We start from the raw sequence: 23,562 nt of genomic DNA on the forward strand, positions 1-23,562 counted from the left end.
AAATAAACCCTCTCCTCCCCATGTTGCTTTTGCTTATGGTGTTCTATTGTAGCAATAGACACCAAGCTAAGACAATGTTGGAAGAAACTGATGCACATTTCTCTAACATGCATTTAAACATGGACTCTAGTTTAATACTATCCTCAGGTTGAAATTTGTTACTTATCCCCTAGTGCCTTTAAATACTTCACTATTGTGAGAGATACTGAACATGACTATTCTAAAGTATGCTTTTTGCAAATTAAAACAAGCAAGTTTATTATCTGATATGTTTGGATGCAAAAGGCAATTTGCTTTACCTGTCATATTTTAATAGACTTATTTGAGATAGGTTCCCATTGTCTTTATTTTATGCCTACTCAATGTGCCCAAGCACATGGACAAGTATTCGTGTTTTGGGATGGAAAGTAAAGCAGACTGCCTGCTGTAGGTGATCCTCCCAATCCAGTGAGCAATCTACATGGGTACTAGGTCTCTGGGACTGACTTGGAGGACATGGATGTCATTTCTGACAAGGCTTAAAATTTTTAAATACATGGTAAATATCTTTAAGGCTGAAAAAAGGCCTAAAGAAGACAAATTAAAATACTAAATAAAATGGGATGCCAACAGAACATAAAGATCAAAAGTGGGACCCTGGGCCAACTGTCTGTTATCTCTTTTCAAGCTTGCCAATTCCCACTGTGTATTTACACTTACAGACTGTGAGCTAATTTCTGAGATGAAATATTCTCTTCTCTGTCTATATATATATACCCTGTTAGTTTTCTGAAGAGGCTTAATTCGCCTACCTATACAAAATTATGCATGGAATTAAGTTATCAACAAATCTATAATCACTTAAATTAAAAAAAATATGCTTGGTAAGTTTAAGATCAAGTATCTTTTGCTGTAATTATTAATAAGTAAAATTACATAAAAGATAAGTAAAAATATATGTACAATTATGTTAACAGAAAATAAAAATCCTGGGCCAGGCGGTGGCCACATTAAAGATGACACATCTTTAATCCCAGCACTTCAGAGGCAGAGGCAGGTGGATCTCTGAGAATTCGAGGCTAGACTGGTCTACAAAGCGAGTTCCAGGACAGACTCCAAAGCTACACAGAGAAACCTTGTTTTGAAAACATCCCCGCTCCAAAAAATAAAGAATCCTTGAAGCTCATTTTTCTTTCCATTCTCTTCCATTAACATCCTATTGTTTCTGTAGAATTAAGAAAATACAAATGGGAGAAATTACTGCAATTTTATTTTAAATTTCAAAATTTAGTATGAGCCATGAAAATCTAAATTATATATGAATTAATACAGGTGCTTTAAGCCTTTAGAACATTTTGTAATAATATATATTTTTAAGCGATATTCACTATTTTTACAAGACAGGGAAAATGAAATTTTATTTATTCATAGAAATGTACACAGGAAAATATGACTAACAAGTTCAGTGTTCTAGAGTCCAATTTTTAGTTCTTAAGGTACATTATTTATCACATAACTTTCAAAATCCAGACCCAGTGCAGCAAATACACTTAAATTATAACATTTCCTCTAAGAATGGTTTGTTCACTATGATTCATAGTTTGTAAAGGGCCACCACTTATAGAACCTCTGGGTCAGAATCACAGCCACATCTGAATTTTTGGTCAGAGGTATAAGCACACCAGGTCTTAGCACTGGCTTATGCAAATGCTCCACAAGGGTGTCCTACACACATGGGAGGTCTTCAGTAAGCCTTACTACTGCTGTGGGCACTGTGTCTCCGGTGTTGACTTTGATGACACATACATGATTGGGTGTGATTTCTTACAAGCTCCTTTTTCCAATTTGCTTGTAGTTTCTTTGCTTTCCTTCACTTCTGTTGGAAGCCTTGATTCTGCAGTTAACCTACAAGCATTAAAACATATATTCTGAATTTAAGTATACTTAAGAAAAAGAAGTAAATGCCTAGAAGAGTGGGCCTCCAAAAGGGGGAGTGCTATTTTATGTACAAAGGACAAAAACTATAGTAGACTCCATTATGTATAGTAGACTCCATTATGAATATTAATGACTGCCCTAAAAGGAATTTTTATAGCAGTAGGCTAAATTTTTTAAAACGTTTAATAATCTTTAAATCTAATAAAAGGTCAAGCAATGACTGAGTTAAAATACTAGGTAAAAGGAGATATACATCATAAGAACACAGAATACAAAATTCTGAACAATAAAGCCATATTTTAAGGTGGAGGCCACATACAAAATGCTAAAAAAAAAGCACAAGACAAAATAACATGGAACCCCAGGCTACCCAAGCAGATGTCTGTCTCAGACAAGAAAACAGAAGCAAGCAAACACACCAAAAAAGCCTTCAAACTAAGTTTCCATTAGGCAAATAGTAAACATAGTGCAGAAGAGGTTTACATAAAAATTCTTGTCAGGCATGGTGACACACACCTTTAATCCCAGCACTTGGGAGGCAGAGGCAGGCGGATCTCTGGAAGCTCAAGGCCAGCCTGGTCAACTGAATGAATTCCAGGACAGCCAGGGTTACACAGAGAAACTCTGTCTCGAAAAACACAACAAAAAAATTCCCAATGGAAGCACATTCATTAAGTAAAGAATGTAAGTGCAGTATTTGAGTTCTCACAAAGCCCATCCTTACTGTGACAAAGTTAACCTCAAACTGTGTTGAAGTTAAACATGCAGAGAATACATGAGGTTGAAAATAATTACTTACACACTTAAGAACAAATGCTCTGTGGTATTCTCTTGTGTGTGTATGTGTGTGTTGTTTTAAACAGACAAAAAATTTCCAATATGCAATTTGAGTCCATTAACGACATGCTTTTATGTAACGTTTCTTAAGCAACAAAGGGCAGAAAAAAGGACAACAAGACAGCAAGGAGCAGTGGCCATCTAGAAACCACCTAGAGACACACTGTCAAACACAAGCTTCACATACAGCAGGCATCACCAGCTGAACCCCTTCCAGAACTGCTTGAGACAAGATGAGGTGTATATGCTAGAATATCAAGTGTATATTTCATGTGTCATATAGATTTAAACAGTATTTTTAAAAATTCAACAGAATGATACTACAGTAGCAGTTGATGGTTTTTTCTTTTTTTTTTCTTGGTGCATACTTCATTTAGTAGCACTGAAAACTTAAAATCACAGGAAGCATACTAGGAAGCCCTTTGGTATGGGGTGTGCTGTGTCTTGCTGTCTCAGTTAAACATCTGATTCTGCACCCACTCTTTAGTTCATGTAGCACTAGCAGTTCCCAGAGAGCTCATCTCAGGGTGCAAATGCCCACCAACAAGCTGAATTTTAAATGTGTAGGGTATTATTTTAAATAGGCTTATCACTGCACTGCATGCAGACCTCATCCATCTCCTTAAACCTATTGGGCTCCTTAGCTTTCTTTTATCACTTTTTAAAACTTTTTGTACAAGTGTGTGGACACATGTGTTCTAGCCTATCTTTCCTATGCCTGTCCCTTCCCCCCATTAGTCCCCAAAGATGACTTTGCTTCTATTTTCATGTCACATGTACACGCATGTTTTGTGTACATATAAAATCTGGGAGCCACAAATGGGAGAAACATGCACTGAGATTGGCCAACTAGTTTAGTATGTTTGTCTCCATTTGCATTCATCAACCTCCAAATAATGCAGCTCTGTTGCCTCTGTGGCTGACAAAGTTCCACTGTGTACATACAGCATGCATCCTTCACCCATGCCTGTTGCTGATATCTAGGTCAGTTCCACAACAGCTACTGTCCTACACTTGATCCTCCTGTATAGATCCAGAACCTTCAGTCAAGTTGCCTAGGTCCCATTCACTCTTCAGTCTTCTTATCTCCATTAGCTTTACTTTCTTGAAGGACAGAGCCCTTAGTGTGCTAATACACCACCTGATACTTTCTCATTTAGTCACAAACTCAATTACACAGAAACTGGAAGCTTTGAAGTTTTGGAATAAAAATGAAACTAAATTAGCTTTGATATTTAAAAATGTCAAGCAGGCATCAAACCCTATTTCTGAAGACTTAGTATAAAAATCAAAAAACCATAAAACCTTTTACCTCTTCTTACCCAAAAATTTGTCTCAATGTCTTAGACTGAAAAGCCTTTTGAGGAGTTAAGTTTTTCTTTCATGGTGACTCTTGAACTCTTGAGAGAAAACAACAGTACATGTATTCTACCTAGAATACATGAGGTATGCTGTGCCGTATGGCTTTGGTTTTATGGACTAGGTTTCATGTCTAGCATCACTAGCTACTCACTGCCCTTTCCTCCTGAAGTCACCTTCGACTTCCTGACGCACTGAAAAGAATCAAACGAAGACAGCTCAAACTGCCAGGAAAACAGATAAAGCAGCATGGCACAGTTCAGGCAGCAAGAGGGGAAACATGGAAAAGGCTGCTGGCAGTCAGGTGGAAGGACACACTGACCTGGGAGATCTGGGGGTGTTTCCACTTTGTTCACGTAAGGCATCAGCACTGACTGGACTATCCACAAGCTTTACACATTTCTTCTTAGGCTGTGTATCTAGAGGTGGGCTCTTGCAAGGAGAGAGGCTGGCTGGATGAATGGTTGAAGAGGCTGGCTGTTGCCACTGTCCAGCATTAACATTTAAACTATTAAGGCAGGATTCTTTCTCCTCTGTCTGAAGTGGCAATCTAGAAACTTCTTCCCTAGTAGCATCAATAGCAGCTGTTTCTCCTGGGGTGGCTATATCCAATGGCAGCACCTCACGTCTCTTTTTGAGTACTGGTACTTCCATTCTCTCTAAGAAAAAAAGAATTATTAAAATATATGTTCAGTGAATAAAAGCAAACACACACCTGAGGATACTGAGTTACATATAAATTCATTCCTTTTTTGGTACTCTGATAAAATATAAATATTTTAAATTATTGTACCGTTTTTCAATACTTTTAAATTTTCATGTACGCATACATTTATTGCATGTTGGGCTCCCCACACATGCACAAGTATCTCCCGTTCTTCTCAACCCTCCTGCTAGCCCCCTTCATTCTCCTAGTCAGCTTCACTTTTACTTTCTTGTACTGTCTTTTACCCCTTTCTCTTGATAGATACTCTTCACTGTTTTTGTTTCTGTGTTCCAGGAAGACTCCAGGCTTTATCCTCACTGAGTTCCATGCACCATCAACTCTATCTTGTAACCATCTATTACTTTTTCGTTGGAAATTCTGTAATACATACAGCTCTAGGAACGAGCAGCTGTGCTGGTGAGAGCAGGAAACTCTACTGAGATTTCTGGCAGGTAAAGCAGTAGTATCAGAGTCCAGGAGTTCTGGTTCAAGTCCCACACTGCAGCCAGGAGACATTGTGTAGTAATTTCTCTGCACTTCACTATCTTCAAGACTGCTTCACTAAGTACTGTCTTGTAGGGATGGAATGAAAAAGACAGCTGATCTCTGAATATTGGTAATGTATGCCTACTACTCATCTATAAAATGTATTCAGAACCTGGCCACTTCTATGATGGATGTCCTCCCTCTCCCAACCACAGCCTGCCTCACACAGCTGCCACAGCGCCCCTATCCTCATGGCCTACTGAGCCCCTATGTGGGTTCCACACAGCCACCCAATTAGTTGCTCTAATGTCTTTCTCCCACTGCCACCCCAAATGCCCTTTCATTTTCAAACTCAAAATATTGGAGGTCTGAGGTACTACAGCAAAGAAAGGGGTTCCTGTTCAACACTTCTGCTTTTACGTTAGTATGCCCCCCTTCTTTTGACTGCTCCTCTGAATCACCCAGACCTCCAACCCTGTGTCTTTGCTGGGTTGGCAGACCTTTGAAATTCATAGTGGACATTCTTAATCAGGGGAGCCTATTAGAATCACAGAAGAGAAAAAAAGCACAAAGAAGTCTTTTAATAACTGTTAAGTCTTCCTATTGTCAACAGTCTCCCCCTAGTGGTGAGAGCTACTATAGTTCACAGGGTTGATCTCTCAAAGAAAGGAAACCTGGTCAAGAATCCTTCAACTAAAACAAGCTAACACAACCTTTTGAGTAGGAGATAGGGTCAGAACCACAACATTCATAGATTTCTTAATACTGACTTTCTATTTTTCAATTTAAACACAATAAAATCCACTGTAGTATCAGCTGAGGAGACTGTATGGGTAGGCTATTTTCTGAGTACTCAGACATATTGTATTTCTTGCATCAAAATGTTTTTTCTTCAGAACAGAATTCCTGGGTCAGGGATGATGGTGCACACCTTTAACCCCAGCACTCAGCAGGCATCAGTGGTAGGATTCCATGAATTCAAAACCAATCTGGGTCTATACAATGAGTTCTGGGCTAGCCAGGACTATATAGTGAGAGTCTGTCTCAAAATTAAATAAATCAATCTAAATAAATAAATCCAAGATGAATGGTGGAAGATGGTAGAATCTGTATTTCATCCATTATCCTTCCAGAATTTGAATAACCATGCACTCACAGAGCTCTGAAAACCAAGCCTGTGTGACTGTGATCTCCTTTCACGAAGCTGCTAGGGCATCATGTGCAGAATTCAGTGGCTGTGCTGAAAGACTTAAAGGGGGACACTTGACTTTCCCATCACCCTGATTCCCTATGTGGAGTTTCATTCTTGCATGGGTCCAAAAGGGAGACTACCAGGGGGCTAATCCACCCCCAGCCAGCAAAGAATAGAAAGAAATGGGAAAATAGGAATTAATATCCAGATCATGCAGTGGCCCTTCATCCCTGCCAAACATTTCAGACAGACTATGTATAGGCCCCGTACTGCTGGAGACTCAGACCTCATGGCCTCTGGACTTGAGTGTGGGCCTGGCTCTCCCACATGTCCTGGATGCCTCCTTAGAGACTGTCCATGGGTCCACCCAGGTGGATACTGTGCCAGCCACAGAGCTATCACAAAACTGACAACTAACTTGTGCTGAGGGTGACCTCCTAAATGTTGAGGTAGAATGTAAGAAGTTGGTCTGCTGAGAAAAACAACCCCACACAATGAAATAGTCACAGGTAAACACAGACAGCAAGGAATATGATAACAAACACATATTTCATCAATCCAGAGATGTATTTAGGAACTGAGAAAGCCAAGGAAGAGCCTTAAAAATGGCAAAGCAAAGCAAGGTGCCAATGACAGAACTTAAAGACATGCATGTGGATAGTTTGATAGACAAAGAATTTAAAACAATCATTTAAAGAAAAAACAGAATTTCAAACGCACAAAGCAGATGCAGAAAATGAAAAATGTAAGTAAAAAAATAACAGTAAATGAAAAATTAAGTATAACAGCAGAACTGATCAGAGTCAAGAATTACCGAGTCTAAAGACAGGCAGGCTGTTTTGTCCTTTTCTGACATCTGAGGGCACCAGGCATACACATGGTGTACAGACATACATGGAGACAAAACACAGAGAATTAAATAAATCTTGGGGGGGGGCATCTGGAGTTTTAAATCCTGCAATGATCAGAGAAAATATAAATATTCAGACATGATAGTCACATGACTCCTATCAGCAGGAAGACACAAAAACAACACTAACAAAGGAACAATTATAATCAGTCGTTAAGGAATAAGAAATATAAAAAAAGGCTTGGATTTTGACGTCAAAACTCAAAGCAAGGAGAGAAATGGAGATGGAGCTAAGAGAAGGGTTTTATTTCTTGCCTTTGTATTTAAAAATGTCACACTTCAATTCAATATAACTTGTTTTAAATATAGGACACTCTTTATAAGATTGCGGTAATTATAAATGAAAAAGTTAAGATCTAAAGCATGGAAACAAACATACTGACTGAGAAATACCTCTCAGTGATGAAGACCATAGGAGAGAAATAAAGGAAGAAAAGGCCTACATGGAAACAACCAGTAACAAGGCAGCATCCAGTTCTTAAGGATCAGTAATTACTGGATGCAGATGGATTACATTATCTAATTAAAAGACAGAGTAGCTGAAGGGATTTCCAAAAACAAGAGCCGAGGAGGCTGCCGATGTGAGACTCATTTCACCTGCAAGGATGTGCAGAGGCTGAAAATTAATATGAAAAATGTAGTCCACATGGAGACCAGAAGAAAGTGGGATATTTATGTCAAATCAAATAAACTTCCCATCAATACTATGAGACTAGGAGATTAAAGAATAATAAAGGAGCCAAAACCAAGTCTGTAACACTCACACGTACTCACCCCACAACATTAATAAATCTCTCTGTATTAGACAGACAGTGGACAAGTGACACCTGGGGATGGTAATACCCACCTACAGCAATGGAAAAATACCATGACAGAAAATCAGCAGACACTCTGGATTTAAAGTACATTTAGAATTCAAATGGAGCTAACAGAAACTTATAGAACATTCTATCCAATACCTGTAGAATTCTTCTCTATTGCATATGAAGATCACATTAGGAAAAAAAAAATCTGTACAAAAACATACAAAACATTTGTTTTGTTGGTATTCCAAACTAAGTTCCCATAAATATCTTTTCTGACCCCAAGGAAACCAGAAAAAAGGGAACACTGACAATAAAGGAGCTGAACAGAAAGCCAAAGATTAACCAAGCCATTGACACATAGCTCTCATGTTCACAGTCAAAACATGCAACGGGGAAAGGATGATTTCTTCAATTAATGGTGCTAAGAAAACTGGTAACTACAGGCAAAGTACTACACACCTCATCTGATACGAAATCAGCTCAAAGTAGATCACTAAATGTAATATCTGAAACTATGAAAATACTAGAATAAAACAGTATGAGTGCTCATGAGTGTTCTAGTGAGGACCTTTCAAAGACCTCAGAAAGTACAAGCAATAAAAGCAAAAATAAAGAAGTAAATAAATAAAAGCAAAAAATTGGATCTTATCAAACTAAAACTTCTATAACAACAAAGGAAACAACAATGAAAAAGTATCTACAGAATAGAAGAAAAGCTGGCAAATTATATGCTTAGTAAAACATTAATATCTATAAAAGATTATTAAATCCTGCCAGGCATTGGTGGCACATGCTTTTAATTCCAGCACTTGGGAGGCAGCAGAGGCAGGTGGATCCCTGTGAGTTTGAGACCAGCCTAGTCTACAAGAGTTAGTTCCAGGACAGGCTCCAAAGCCACAGAGAAACCCTGTCTCAAGAAAAAAAAAAAAAATTAAATCCCAGAAACAAAATACCTCAAAAACAATCTGATTTTTTAAAAAGAGCAAAACAGGGGCTAAGGAATGGCTCATGCCCTGTGAGAGTGACAACCTGAGTTCAAGCTCCAGGAACTATACAGAGGTAGAAAGACAGAATCAACTTTACAATGTTGCTGACTGATCACCATACACACTGTGGTGTGTAAGCACACATCACACACAAGTACACACTCACAGTAATAACAAACACATGTTTAAAAGATAAACACTATGTGATCTCGTTCACCTGGAAGCTCTAACAGCACGATGACTATAGTTAACGATAGTATACTGTATATTTCTGATAGAGGAAAAGAATTTTGAGATTTCTCTGGATAAAGAAAGAGTAAAAGTTTAAGATACAAAAACATGAGTAGTTCTGAGATATTACTAAAGTAATGGATATCAATTATCTTGATTTGGTCATCATACAATACATACATGAGTGGAAGCATCACTTTGAACCCTATAGATGTGTCCAATTACTAGTGTCAGAAGAAAAACAGAGCTTTTGATATGGATTGGAAACATAGATAGCCCTTGAGACCAAGCCTACATCTTCTGGTGGTGGGTTTCAAAGACACATGACTAATTTGTGGTTAATGGAATGTAACAGACAACAACTAATGAGCCTGAATCCTAACATGCACAGTACTTATATCAGTCCTGGAATGCTCCTTCAGAGGTTCATTAGAGAGATTGGGGGGTGGGAGGTGCTTGAACCTAAGCCTTGCTTAGTTCTTCTATAAACAAACTCAGCTGGTCTAGCTCCCAGTATTAGCTGCTTCAACAAAATGAAACTATTTGAGCTCTGCATAGTCACATGCATCTTATGATTCCACTCAGGAGGCAAAGTGAAGAAGGTCTGGAGTATGTGATCAGCCTGGGCTGCCCAGTGAGACCCTTTCTCAAAATAACTTCAAAACTCTTTGGGACACCATGAGATACTACAATCTTCAAGAGGAGAAACTCAAGTTCTTGCTGTTCAGGATGATGAACTTAGATATCCTACAAGAAAACATTATTATGTTCATGTAACCAGTTCTCTTAATTTTCTTACACATTTGACAGCTAAACTTCACTACAGATATATGATTACACATTAGTTTATAATGACATTGGTAAAAAAGCTACTAAACATGTCTTCGTTTCTCAGAGCTACTCACGATTTGAGAGACAAAGCCTACAAAACACACACCTTCAGGTTCATACTTCAGCTTTAATTCATCTAGCTTAGCTCTCAGTTTGATATTTTCACTTTCTGAAAGCTGGAGGTGTCTTTCATTTGCAAACAGTTTACGTTCAATATCCAGGGCCCGCTGGCTCTCAAATAATGCCTTCATTCTCTGTATGGATAGTTCGCCTTTTGTGTCTTCGTTTTCTTTGCTAAAGTTGTAGAAAAGAACAACTAAAGGATAGTTAAATAATACATGGTATATTGGTATATAAGCATGGTGGAATGGATCTTGTGTATTAAAAAGGCATTTCTCTTGAGTTTTTAATAATAACGAAAAGAAGCAATAAACAACTAAAGTGAGTCTTAACAAACCCCACAAGAATTTCAGATTCTTTAAAGAAAACAGAGGGAGAAAATATTTTTCCCAAATGCACATATGCATATATTCCTTTAAGTTTTGAATTACATGAAATTTATTCTTGAAATCTGATGGAGAAACTTAAGAGTTCTTTTCACTTATCAATCAAAAAGCTAAACACAAAAGAAATGCATATTTTATAAAAACTCACATGCTACACAAAGATATTTTTATTGACTGTCTTCTGGAGTTTTTTTGACAATTAAAAACAAACAAAAAAATCAGTTAGTAATACTATTATAAGCAACAAAAACCCTTCATCTCTGTATTCACAATCCCAAACACTTACTTTAACTTATCAAGTTTTAGTTGAAGTAAATCTGCATAATAGGTGTTGTCTTCTAGAGTACAAAGGCTGGCTGATGTGGAAGGCTTAGATTCCGTACTTTCATATAAGTTCTAAAGAAAGCAAAAAACTCTTATTACAAAGAGCAGACAACAGATTAGATTTGCTGTAACAGCAGCAGCCACTAAGCAGGAACTCATTAGCATACAGCCATCAAGCTAAGAACCACCCTCTTAATTCACAAACTAGAGAGAATAAGCAGTTCTCTTTTCAAATAAGAAAAGTGGCTCAATGTGACATGGGCATAAAAATAACATGTTTAATTCTGAAACTAAGGCTTCCAACAACAGTCCCACAGTTCCCTTTCCTAGCTTTTAGAATGGAAGAAGCAATGACTGCTGGTTCAATTCTGGACTTCAAAGAAAAGCTATAAAATGGAAAAATATAAAGAAATCTTTGTTGTTATTTTTTTGTATTCCCTCATCCCCAGTAGTAAAGAAAACTTTTTGTTTCTCTAGGGGAAGGGGTAAATTTGCTTAAAAATTTGGAAACTATTTTAGAGAATGCAAAAACCCAACTCTCCCGATTTCAAATTATGTGCTCAGCTAATGTAGGCACACCACTGCCAATGACACACTATACATTTAACAAAATTGTCATTTTTTCAACAGTTTTCTAAGAGAGGAAAGCAAAACTTAATATTTAATGACAGACTAATGGCTACACTACAGAATGCTTAAGGGATCATTAACATTTACAAAATCTGTTACCTATATAAATCTGAATCTTTCACTAGAAGTTTAATGAAAAGATACAAATGTTCCCTAAGGTAATTAAAAGTTTTGAAAATTTATAATATAATCCTACAAAGCAACACCAAATAGTTCTTTCTGGTGTGTGTGTGTGCCTGCACGCATTGTGTGTGCATCAGACAAGAGAAAAGCAAACATGTAAAAGCAACCAGAACACTATGAATAAAAAAAACTAGAGGAACTAAAAAAACAAAAACATATACTACAAAACCTCTGTAACTTAAATACTGTAGTAATGCTCTACAGAGTTCATCCAATACACAGAAAATGTTGAAAGGTTCCTACACATAAAGAAACTTGTTATGTAATAAACCTGCATCTCACGGGGGCCAGATTTAACAAATGATGCCAGGACTGACTTCATATCCTACATACAAGACTGAGGTAAGACTGCCATGATCTCAAAAAAATTTAAACACTGGATCAACCTGTACTGAAACTGGAAGCTAATTGTATAATAAACTAGAGAAATAGTAAAATTGAGAAATTCAATTCAAAATTTGGCTGCATTTTTGAAAAGATGTTACACATACCTTAAATTTCTCCAGATTTTTAATTTCACCTAAAAGGTGTTTTATTTCACCATTCTTCTGTTCCAACATGGCAAACAACCGTTCTTGCTGCTCAAAATCAGTTTGAGATCCCCTCATCCTCAGCAATGTGGAGATTTGTAACTAGAAAAACAATCACCCCCAAAAGCAAAATCAAGATCCTGGTAAGCATATTTCTGCTATAATTCCTGTTTTTTGTTCCACTGATTCAACCTGGAAAATAAATAGGTCTATTTCATCTCAAAATCTGAAAACATTTGCATTAAAAGTTTTGCTGTGGATCACTTTCAAGTACTTATTTTGACTACTTTTTATGGTATCTGAAGTCTAACATAATTTTTATGTATCTGAAATGTACATGAAACTACATGCTGAGGTCTGGCAGATGCCATTCCGATGGGACACGAGCCTGGCTAAACATCACCTGCCACTCATCACTTGAATTAACACTATGGGTCTACTGGGGGTTTTCTAATTGTATTAAGTGGGAAAATAACTGTAATAAGTGGGGAAATTGTTACGTTACTCACAGAAATTAACATTAAAGATGTAGAAGTGTTTCACTACATGTTAAGTCCAGGACAACTCTAAAGAGGTAGGTTCTGACTATCACCTTCCCATTTACACATGAAAACTAGTACTCCATCTCAAATAGCTCATCTAACTCCCACATTTAATTACTGAAGTTCCTCATTTCGTTAGCCTTTCCAGCAATCCATTATTAACTTAGCAGCATCCGGGCACAAGGGAGGAGGGGTCAGATCCAAAGGACTGATACAGCTAGCTAGGACTATTGCTTTCTCACTGCTACAAGCTTCTCCATTACCTCTCACTTGATTTCGATGAGGAAATGAAGATAAAAAGAACCTTACAATGCAGACAGTCTATACTTGACTGCAGGGATAAGGGGCCATGAGTAGTACTGATTTCAATAGAAAAAAAAAAAAAACAAGCCTTTGTGTGAGAGCTGGTGAGACAGCTAAGTTTAGATGAAGTAGGAAACAGTGTAAAGCTCAAGAACATACCGGGGTACGCACAAAAAAATAAAATAAAATAAAAAAAAAAACAAAACTATTTCTCATTCCAACTGGACAAGAAGACTCACTGTCTACCTGTTGAGTCAGTGAATAACCACTAAAGGAATTTGCAGCTGCCTTCTCAAGGTGAGCTTTTAAAAATAAAGAATCATGCAATTCTACAAATGATTCCATTATGTACTTTCTGAAGGAAAACTGTTTCCTGTATATATTTGCTAAGACAAAGCAGATTTAAAGCCTTTACCAATGATAAGTTTATACCTTCATCTTGTTCATCTGATCTCTGGTGAACACATTTTGCTTCTTCAGTGACTGATATTTGACTTTCATCAAGTTGAGCTGGCATTCCATAGCCACCCTTCGATCCTCTACCTGGAAAATATTAATGTGCTTGTTCTTGTAATAGATGAAAGGCCAACTTAGTCAATTTGGTCATGAGAAAACTTGCAAGTACCTCTGCAAACAGAGAGTTTCCTTTACTGCTGGGATCCGAGGCTTGCTGAAGTGCGTTGTCCAACTGCACCTGAAGGTCTTGATTTTCTATTCGAGCTTTCTAGATTGAGAAGAAATTAGTTTCACTGTTGGAGATCAGCAAGAGGGCACTTGGTTACCATCTGTAAGCATGAAAACATTCTCACCACACCTCTAAGGCGTTATAATACGACACTGCTTCCTTCTCTCGCTCTTCTTTTTCTTCTTTAAGCCGGTCTACCTGGTGCATTAAGGAAGTATTGAAGCACTCTAGTTGCTCTTGTTTGTACTGCAGTTCATTCACCTCTTCTTTGAGAGCAGTCTATTCAACAAGAATACAGACAAGAGTTCTCCTGAATAATCGCTCACACAGCAGGAGACGCATCCTATCGGTTCCCACCTCACAGTAAAACAAAACCATTCAGAGGTTGCCAAGTATATTTTAAAATGCTTGTAATTAATGAATTTTTTAGCAGAGAGCCAATGAAAATACTTTGGAAATTGCCCCTTTTTCCTTTGAATTTTAAGTTTTAATTATCCACAGTTGAAATGAAAAACCTATATTGACATGCATTTTAATTTCCACTTGTGTATTGGGCTTTTATGACCAATATAATGTTAGAATAAAAGCCAGAGGTTCTATAATGTAAAATCTGCCTTAAGTAATCATAAAATAGAAACTATTTTTATGAATGAATTAATCCACCTGAAAACTCTGCAGAGTGCTTTTTGGTTACATCAAAAGCCATTTCAGTCCTTAAACTTTTCTTAAGAAAAACTACAAGAACAGGCAGAGCTATTCTAGAGAAAACACCTGAGGTATAAATTACCTTCACACCTTCCATTTCAGTTAGCTCAATCTGTAGGGCCAGCACCTCCGAAGACACGCTATTGAGCATGCGCTGCTCAGTCATTAGACGGAGCTCTTCCGATTTGTGAGCAAGAACGTCCTTCTGGTGATCCAGCTTCTGCTTCAGCTGCTTTTCACTTAACCTCGATTCATCTAATTCCACTTTGAGTTTTTCTAACTAAATCAGAAAAAGGAAAGAAAGTTTCACAACCTTCAAGGTTCCTTGAATTTCCTTCCAGATAACTGGAGTTAGAGTTTATACCTGATTTTCCAGATGCTACTCTACAGAAACTCACTGGATCTGAGTGACATGAGCAAAGCAACTCTCCCACCCACTCCCCACCGGCAGTGCTGGGAACTGAACAAAGGGACTTGGGTTTACAAGTATCTCTCACCAAGTTACATCCCCACCCACTAAGCATCTTTTAAACAGTGGCCTATATTGTTCTAGAAATTCAGGAACAATCTACACTAGTCATCCAAGTAGATCTAGTTTTCTTAGAAGCAAATGAAGGTATAACTAACCATGAGGCAGCTGTAAAGAACAGGAAGCAGTCCTCATCCCCAGCCCTTAAGAAGAGACATGGGGTAACAATGATGCAGGCAGGTAACCTGGTTAGAAGACCACAGTAGTGTGATGATAGTCTGGACTACAGAGATAAGAGCTACCATGATATTTTATAGGTCAACCCTTGGAATTCAACGACAGATTAAATGTGAGAAATAAGAAAAAGATGAGTAAACCTTGAGAATTTAAAAACAAATGGTTTGAGAATATCAGCAATACCATTTTTAAAAAAGTTATTTTCTTCTATAGAAAAGCCATCTTTATAATTACGTTTGCTTTACCTAGTCCAAACTATTTCCTCTATCATATCTGCTTAGGTAATTAGGGCTTCTGCCAAATCCATGCAGGAATGAAAAATAATACATCATTTCCAGTTATCCATGTCTCAATCAGAATAGCTGTAAACAGGATTACTACCTGTCAGAGTCACCGGTAAGATAATTCTGTATTACACAAAAGCATTATTTACTTGGATATGATTTCAACGACATCATTATTCAAAATGGAAAATTTTGTTGTAGTTTAATGAAAAATTACAGGTGGAAACAGACTTAGAAAATTATTAAGACACTATACAAAATACTAAAGATTGAAAAACAGACTTTTAAACAATCTCATCAAGTTTTCATAGAGTAGGATCTGCAAACAAACATCAGGGTAACAAACTGCATATGAAGAGAAGCATAAACAGAGCCCTAGATTTCTTAGAGGTAAACTGAAGGCACAGGGCAGTTGGGGGTTCTGAAAGTGAATGGACATTCACTGAACTACTCTGTGTTTACAACGGCACTAGATTCCTTACATACTGGACACAAACTCAGTACTGGGGTTTACTGTCAGATAGCCTCAATTCAAACAGCAGCTGATAATTTCTAGTTCTTATTTTGTTCAAGCTCCTCAGTTTGCCTAGCCCTCAGCATCCTTGTCTGTCATAATGGAGATAAGGTTACATCTTTCATAAAATTCTTTTGAGAACTGGGTCTTCCATAAATACATTATGAAGTTTCACCTCTAAAGCACATTAACTCACAAGACAGTACTGGTTCGTAAGCAGAGTAGCAACACATTACTAACTGTAGGAACTGCTACAGAACTATTTAGTGACCTTACAAAGTGACCATACTAGCCACCAATATTACAAATACAAATATTCAGATACCAAATTTAAATAATAAATAATTTCATGTCATTAGAAGGCTAATATGTATACAAATTCCTTTAATAGCTCTTATTTCTCAGCATTTCCACTCAAAACGTGAAGATAGCAAAACTTATTTTGGGCCATTTTGCATAGCTAGTACTTAAGCAACCCCCTGTCCCCCACACACCCTGCACCAACCAACCAGTACTTACAGATCTCTATACAAACACAGGATATTTTGCTCTGATACACAGATCCAAACCTTATTTGTCAGGTCATTCACTTCCAGCCTGTGGCTTCTGCTTAGCTGCATCTCTAACTGCTCCAGCTGAATTTTCTGTTGTTGTTTCACAGTTTCACATTCACAGCTCAAACTTTCTAACATCCGACTCTTAAGCTCAACTTCTCTTTGCAGGGCATACTTCTCTTGGTTATAATTCTAAAAACACATTTAATTGCATAAAAACTTAAATCATTAGATATTAGTTAGCATCTTAAACTGGTTCATACTTGTTTCATTTGCTGCTATCCAAATAATAACTACCTGTCAAATAGGGAATAATACAGTTAATCAGTCTTTTACTTTTTTGAGGTGTGGGCAAGGTTACATGCATGTTCTTGTGGGGAAGCACACATATATATGTATGTGTTAATGTAGGCCAGACAACAACCTCAGCTGTTGTTCCTCAGGTGATGTCCATTTTATTTTGTGGACTGAGTCTCTCACTGACCTAGAACTTGCCTGCCAAGTAGAATAGGTGGGATTGCCTCAGGGACTCTCTCTCTTGCACTGGAATTGATAAGCATGTGCCATCATGTCAGCTTTTTTTCAGCATGGGTTCTGGGAACCATACTCAGGTAAGCATTTCACCAAATGAGCTCTGATTTCCAACCTGGCTAATCAGTCTTAATGAAGCCCAAAAGGTGTATTTGGAGGCTGTAGTGGCCTCAAGACACTCAAGCTGAAAGAAAGAAAGGCACTGGTCCTGGAGAATTACTGGCTTCTCTTTTCCAGTCTCCAGTGCCCTGAAAGCCTGCTGTGGAAATGGTAATGGAGAAAGCACTCTCTGGATTCCACATCCAATGAGCCCATACTGATGAGTGACAAGGCTTGCCTGAAAAATTCCTGCCCTTGGCTGAATATCAACCATCATAATAGCAAGCAAGTCAATCTCAAACTCATCAAGAACTAGGAATTTGACTGATTATTAGGAAAGTTACCTTTTATGTAAAACAGTACAATAACAGAATCTTTCCAAAATTAGAATATACTTGAGACAACAAGAAAAAGTAAAGGAATCTTTGGTAACAAGACCAGAAACACTAACCACTTCACAGACACACAGTCATCCTACCAACAACTGTCCATTCCATTCCATGTACACTTAAACATCTAGCAAATGTGCCAGGTAACAAACCCAGCAATACAAAAAACATAGCACCTACCTCAAGATTAGTCTAGAAGAGACACACACTTAAAAATTGTCAGTCACAGTGATAGGTACTGAGGACAAGGGTGGGCTATAGTTTTAAGAACTAGATCCTGCCAAACACCATATGGAGGACCAAGGAGACATTTAATTCTACTTAATATTATGCAAAGAATCCCAAGGAGTTATGAGGTGATTCAAAGACAACCTCTCAAGTTTACGCCTTCAAGGAATATGCATGTGCCATATTCTTTAGTCCAAGTGCCCAACAGAGACTCCATGACAGCTAAGAATTCTTTTCAAGTATGCACCATAATTCTGAGTAACATAACCCTTATTTTTTCAACAACTGAGTAACACTATGAAATTATCTATGGGATGTTTTATGAGAGCATATATCACCATGACTAAAGAGGCAGTGCAGGATGTCCAGATGGCAAAGGATGTTGCATAGTAGAACATGGAAGAACTTTGAAGAGGAGGCTTTCTAAGGGAACTGATGTATGAACAGATGTTCAAAGTAGCAGTAGGAAATGCTCATGGATGCCAGATGCTGTGATTCAACAATCATATTGTGCTAAGCATCCGAATTCCAGCACAGCATCAAATGTCATTTGCATCTTATCTGCAGGAGTTATGTTCCAGAACCCCAGCACGACATGTGGATCCTCAAACAGTACCAAACCCTACAGATACCATGCACACATTCATCCATGCAGTATTTATCCTGACAAAATTTTAAATTTGACACAGAAAAAAAAATAATGGTAAAACCAATAATAAAAAGAGCAATTTGAAAAGTTATGTGTCATTTTTTTCTCTCAAAATCTTACTGTTCTTGTGATCCTAGACAGTATAATACCCACATGACAAGATGAGGTGTGGCCAGTGTAAGGCATGATGACATAGTGTTACAAAGACTAATGACCTTACAAGACGTTGAAAGGAGCATCATCTGTTTCATGTATTCTGGACGGTGATTCCTGTCCCAGGCAGGTCACAACCATTTCAGCTTTATAAATTATTTATATATGGAATTGTCCATGTATACTTATGGGCAACTGTACTGTTGAAAGTACAACTACAGATGTGTGTGTGTGTGGGGGGGAATATGTTAATGTCCATGCTGGAGGTATAGCAATTGCTTCAGTTCACTATCAAGAAAGGATTAAAAAAAAAAAAAAACCACAGCATGATGGTATATCAATCCTTATTGAAAGAAAAACAAAGCAAGGATGTTTTACTAGCACTCAAGCATTCCTAGTAACCACTACTGTTTGATAATGAAATGCTCTTCCTTATATCATGCTTTGAAAAAACAATGGAATGGATGAAAAGGAGAAATACTGAATTAACCTTTACTTTCAGAGTGGTGTTACTAAAAAAAATGATTAACAAAATAATTACAAAATGAAAACATGCTAAGGTTAAAAAAGATATTGTAATTCTAAATGTTTTTGTTTTTTGTTTGTTTTTTAAAGTAAGACAAGGCAGGATATAGAAGGGACTATGGGGAGGGACAACACTGAAAGACTTCCAAAAGAAATTACTGTAAAAGCATCCTGAAATGTATGCATCTATAAAAGGAGTTTAAATAGTGTTACCATTTAATTGGGGGCAGGTGTAATACCCAAATCAGACATCACATACTACCAAGTAAACCCAACAACAGGAATGGGTTACATTATTTTTAAGTTGTTGGCCAATGGGGTCCCACATATGCCCTGCCCCCCAGCATTACAGGATATTACCAATGCTATTGGTTGCCCTCCACAGCTTGCCCTAAGACCCTATTACTAAAGAATAACCAAGCTGGTGCTCAGCTAGAAGCTTCATCTTACTAGCTAGTGTTCATAGTGTTTAAAAGTGCTACATACAACACCAGAGGAGAAAAGTAATAATCATGGGGGCTATGAACCCCATGAGCCACAATTTAAGGACTTTCCTGCAACTTAGGTCTACTGGTTCAATAGTTGCTTACATGTTAGGGGAATAATCACCCATCTTTTAAACCTGGATTTGAGCCCTCCCATCCTCTATGAGATGAACCCCATACTTGACACTGTTAATGAGGACAAGAACCTGGGGCTACATAGGTCATGGGCCCTAGGGGAAAATCTACAATTATTATTCTGCTAAATGAACACAGCAATAAAACAACTCCTAATAACATACCCACAGTTCAGTGTCTCATTCAACTCTCATCAGAAAAGCTTCTTACAGTAAATGGTAATTAACACAGAAACTTGCAATGGGCAGGGGGTAAAAGACTTTGGAATGCTCAGCCCTAAACAGGATGTCGTCTTATATCACATCCCTTTCTTCAAGGTTCAGAGATCCATTTAGATGAGGAGAAAGAGCAACTTGAAGAGCCAGAGGTAGTAGATGACCTCAAGGAAACACTTTCAGATACAACAGGGCAAATGCACATATGAACTCATAGAAACTATAACAGCATGTACAAGACCTCCATAAACTCTTTGCAGGCAAAATTCCACCACAGAGGAAGGGAAGAGGACACAAAAGTCCCACCCCATCCAAGAAGCTGTTTGCAACTGATAGCTGCTGGGAGAAGGGAAATCAGTTTCTTCAGTGGAGTGACACTGGTTCTATCAACCACATTCTAGGACAAAACCCATACCCAGGAATAGTCAACCAACACAAATCGAACTCCATGAGAAAAAAAAAAAAACATGATCAAAATATATTGTATAAAAATTTCAAAGAATAAATGAAATCATTAAAATGAAACAAAACAACGATAAATAAAATTCAATTAAGAAAACTGGTTGGAATTATTTATGTCATTCCCACTGTCCCATCTCCCACCCCCCAAGCTCTTCTATATTAAAGGAAACCTAAATTTGGTGAGCTATTTTCAAAACAACTGTGTAACATATTTCCAATCTGAGGTTTGTGATCTTTGTTTTATTATTTGACATTGAGTCCATATCGAAAAACAGTGCAGTACTTGTAAAACTGACAACTGCCATTAGTGATTTTTACCTGTTATATTTAAACTTCTGAGATTCAAATTTAAAATATCAAGTATTTAGTATTATACTGATTTAGTCATTTTAAAAATATTTGTGGGGCTGGAGAGAAGGTTCAGCTGTTAAAGGCTAGGCTCACAACCAAAAATAAAAATATTTGTGTGCAAGGCAACAAGGGTGCATCAGTGAATAAGAGAAGACAAAATTTTCTTTCATGCAGTTTGCAGACTGAGACAAGCAGCACCCCAGAGAATCAAGAGCAAATTTGAACAACTTTACATTACACAGTGTTAGCTCTGCTGACTGACTTGAAATCAACCCTTTCCTCCCTAAGCTATTTTTGGTCATGGTCCTTCATCACAGTAATAGAAACCCTAAGATGTAGTTGAGTCCTTAGATTTGTTGACTGATAAAACGTGGGACTTCCATACTTCAGGCTCAAGCAACTGGATGAATATCAATCCATTTACTGAAGCAAGAAACCATTCAGTTAGCAGACAGGGAATGAGCTGTTCTTTCTGTGTCAAGCTTGAGACGTCCATTAATGGCAGGTACTTGAATACACTAATTTAGCCTTCAGGGAGAACTAAAGGCTTGTGAGATGCCATGGAGCATGTTTAAAACTATAAAAGAAGTGAGGTCACGTAAATAGAGCGTAGACTGAACAAAACCTGGCAGTAAATGTAGCAAAGGGAACAAGCATTATTTGACTAGTCAAACCCAGAGCACACTGTTGGAAAGAACACTGGAAACACATTTACTTCATTCTCATTCCCTAACCATATCCTTGTAGACAGGTATTTGGAATCCTACCTCAGTCATGGTCATCATTTCTTCATGACATTTATCCAATTGATTCTGCAACTCTGTTTGCCTCTCCAATAGCTGTAAGCCATACTGTGCAGCTTTCAATCTTTCGTTTTCACACTCTTTGAGCTTGCTTCGAAGATCTGTGATATCTGCCTCCATGGTTTCTGATTTCAGTCTACTGGAAAGAGAAAATGCAACTACTTGAGCTGAACTTGGAACTAAATGTAGAGATATCAGAGCAAGAGAAGAAACATACAGTCAATACTACTGTCATATAAATCCAAAGGATATTAGATTTTTGTTGCTGATTTGCAAGGCTATGCTTCTAATCAACAATAGCAAAGTAGGCATTGAAAAATGGCTGAACACTACAGAAATAGTGAAGAAAAAGTCAGTATGATTCTTTCTTCCTTCCTTTCTTTTTTTCCCTCCTTTTTGGAGGTTGGGAAGGTTTGAGACAGGGTTTCTCTTTGTGTCGCCCTGGCTGTCTTGGAACTCGCTCTGTAGACCAGGCTGGCCTTGAACTCAAGAGATCCACCTGCCTCTGCTTCCAGAGTACTGGGATTAAAGGTGTTCACCACCACAGCTCTGAAAGATTTCTTATCACTAGAAGATAACCACAATTTCTCACAAGACTCAAAATTGAATGCTGTTATGAAGGAAGGCCACAAAGTATTCTCAGGTATGATTGTGAAGTAAATGGGAAGCCAAGAGCATATAATGTTCTGGGAGCCAATAAGCAAAGGATGTGAGAACAGGAAATCATAGCAAAGGGTGCTAAGTCAAATGAGGTGAGAACTTTTGAAACTGCCCACTGGATTTCAATTAATGCAGATCACTGGCCCAAGGGCTGTTCTAGTAGAAGTGAGCCGAAATCCTGACTGGGACAGATTTGAGAGAGAATGGCAGGTGATACAAGGGTGTGAGTAAATGACATAAAAATCAAAGTGGAGCCGGGTGTTGGTGGTGCACGCCTTTAATCCCAGCACTCGGGAGGCAGAGGCAGGCGGATCTCTGTGAGTTCAAGGCCAGCCTGGTCTCTAGAGTGAGTGCCAGGATAGGCTCCAAAGCTACACAGATAAACCCTGTCTCGAAAAAAAAAAAAAAATCAAAGTGGCGCTCCAAAGCCCAGTGTTCCATCCACTTTTCAGTCCAACCTCTCGAAAACCACAACGTGCATAAGACATTAAAGTAACCGGGAGCTCTGTGGATGAGCTACCTGAATTCTAAGCATTACTAGTAACACATGAAGGCAGACTAGGTGCCAACAGAAATACCATGCGAGCCAAATGGGGTTTTAAACTTTCTGGGGCAACCTCTTTAAAAGTAAGCACAGTGGAAACCATTTAACCCGATACACCCAAAATGTTACCATTGCAAACTCTATAATCATTGTAAAAATGAGATGCTACAGCAAGAATCCATTGTGCGTGTGTTACATTTTTGCAGCAGTTAATTCGGGCTGCATCACTGGCTAGGGGTTATGGTACCGGAGAACTCAGACTCAAGGCCACCGAACTTACGAAAGCCACCCAACACCCGTATTTTTCAGCAGCTGGGAGGGCAGCTAAGCGGTCGGTCCGGCCAAAGACTACACCGACCCGGAAGGCGGCTCCTGAGAATTCAGGTTCCGAGAGAACAGGCGTTCCGCCTGCGGCCGCCCGGTTCTCCCCTCCCGCCGCTAGCCCTTACCTCCCTCCTCAAGCCTGCAGGCTGCTGCAACCAGAGGCCTGTCCAGAAAGCACCGGCCGCCCGGATACGTGACAGGATGTGTACCTCAGTACAGAAAAACAGTCCTGTTCTCAGCTGAACCACGGCTAAACAAGGACCCGGGTTTATTTGAATACTG

The 23,562-nt window shown here is 38.2% G+C and overlaps 1 protein-coding gene across 9 annotated transcripts; it reads right to left on the minus strand.

Moving 5' to 3' along the window:
- Positions 1-1,227: 1,227 nt before the first annotated feature.
- On the minus strand, positions 1,228-23,562 carry Spdl1 (spindle apparatus coiled-coil protein 1). Of its 9 annotated transcripts, none has more exons than XM_027425218.1 (13): positions 23,490-23,562; positions 21,717-21,891; positions 16,743-16,919; positions 14,752-14,949; positions 14,094-14,243; positions 13,905-14,003; positions 13,712-13,822; positions 12,396-12,536; positions 11,054-11,163; positions 10,368-10,555; positions 7,312-7,353; positions 4,436-4,772; positions 1,228-1,884 (listed from the first exon to the last, which is right to left on the minus strand). In XM_027425218.1, exons 2-13 carry the CDS (start codon positions 21,870-21,872, stop codon positions 1,737-1,739), a joined length of 1,857 nt encoding a protein of 618 aa, XP_027281019.1. In that variant the 5' UTR covers positions 21,873-21,891; positions 23,490-23,562; the 3' UTR covers positions 1,228-1,736. The 9 variants fall into 9 exon arrangements, with proteins under 9 accessions (XP_027281019.1, XP_027281017.1, XP_027281015.1 ...); XM_027425216.2 differs by having other exon boundaries at positions 21,717-21,888; positions 23,406-23,562; XM_027425214.2 differs by having other exon boundaries at positions 23,406-23,562.

Source organism: Cricetulus griseus, chromosome 7 (genome assembly GCF_003668045.3).
Source record: "Cricetulus griseus strain 17A/GY chromosome 7, alternate assembly CriGri-PICRH-1.0, whole genome shotgun sequence".
NCBI classification, from domain to species: domain Eukaryota; kingdom Metazoa; phylum Chordata; class Mammalia; order Rodentia; family Cricetidae; genus Cricetulus; species Cricetulus griseus.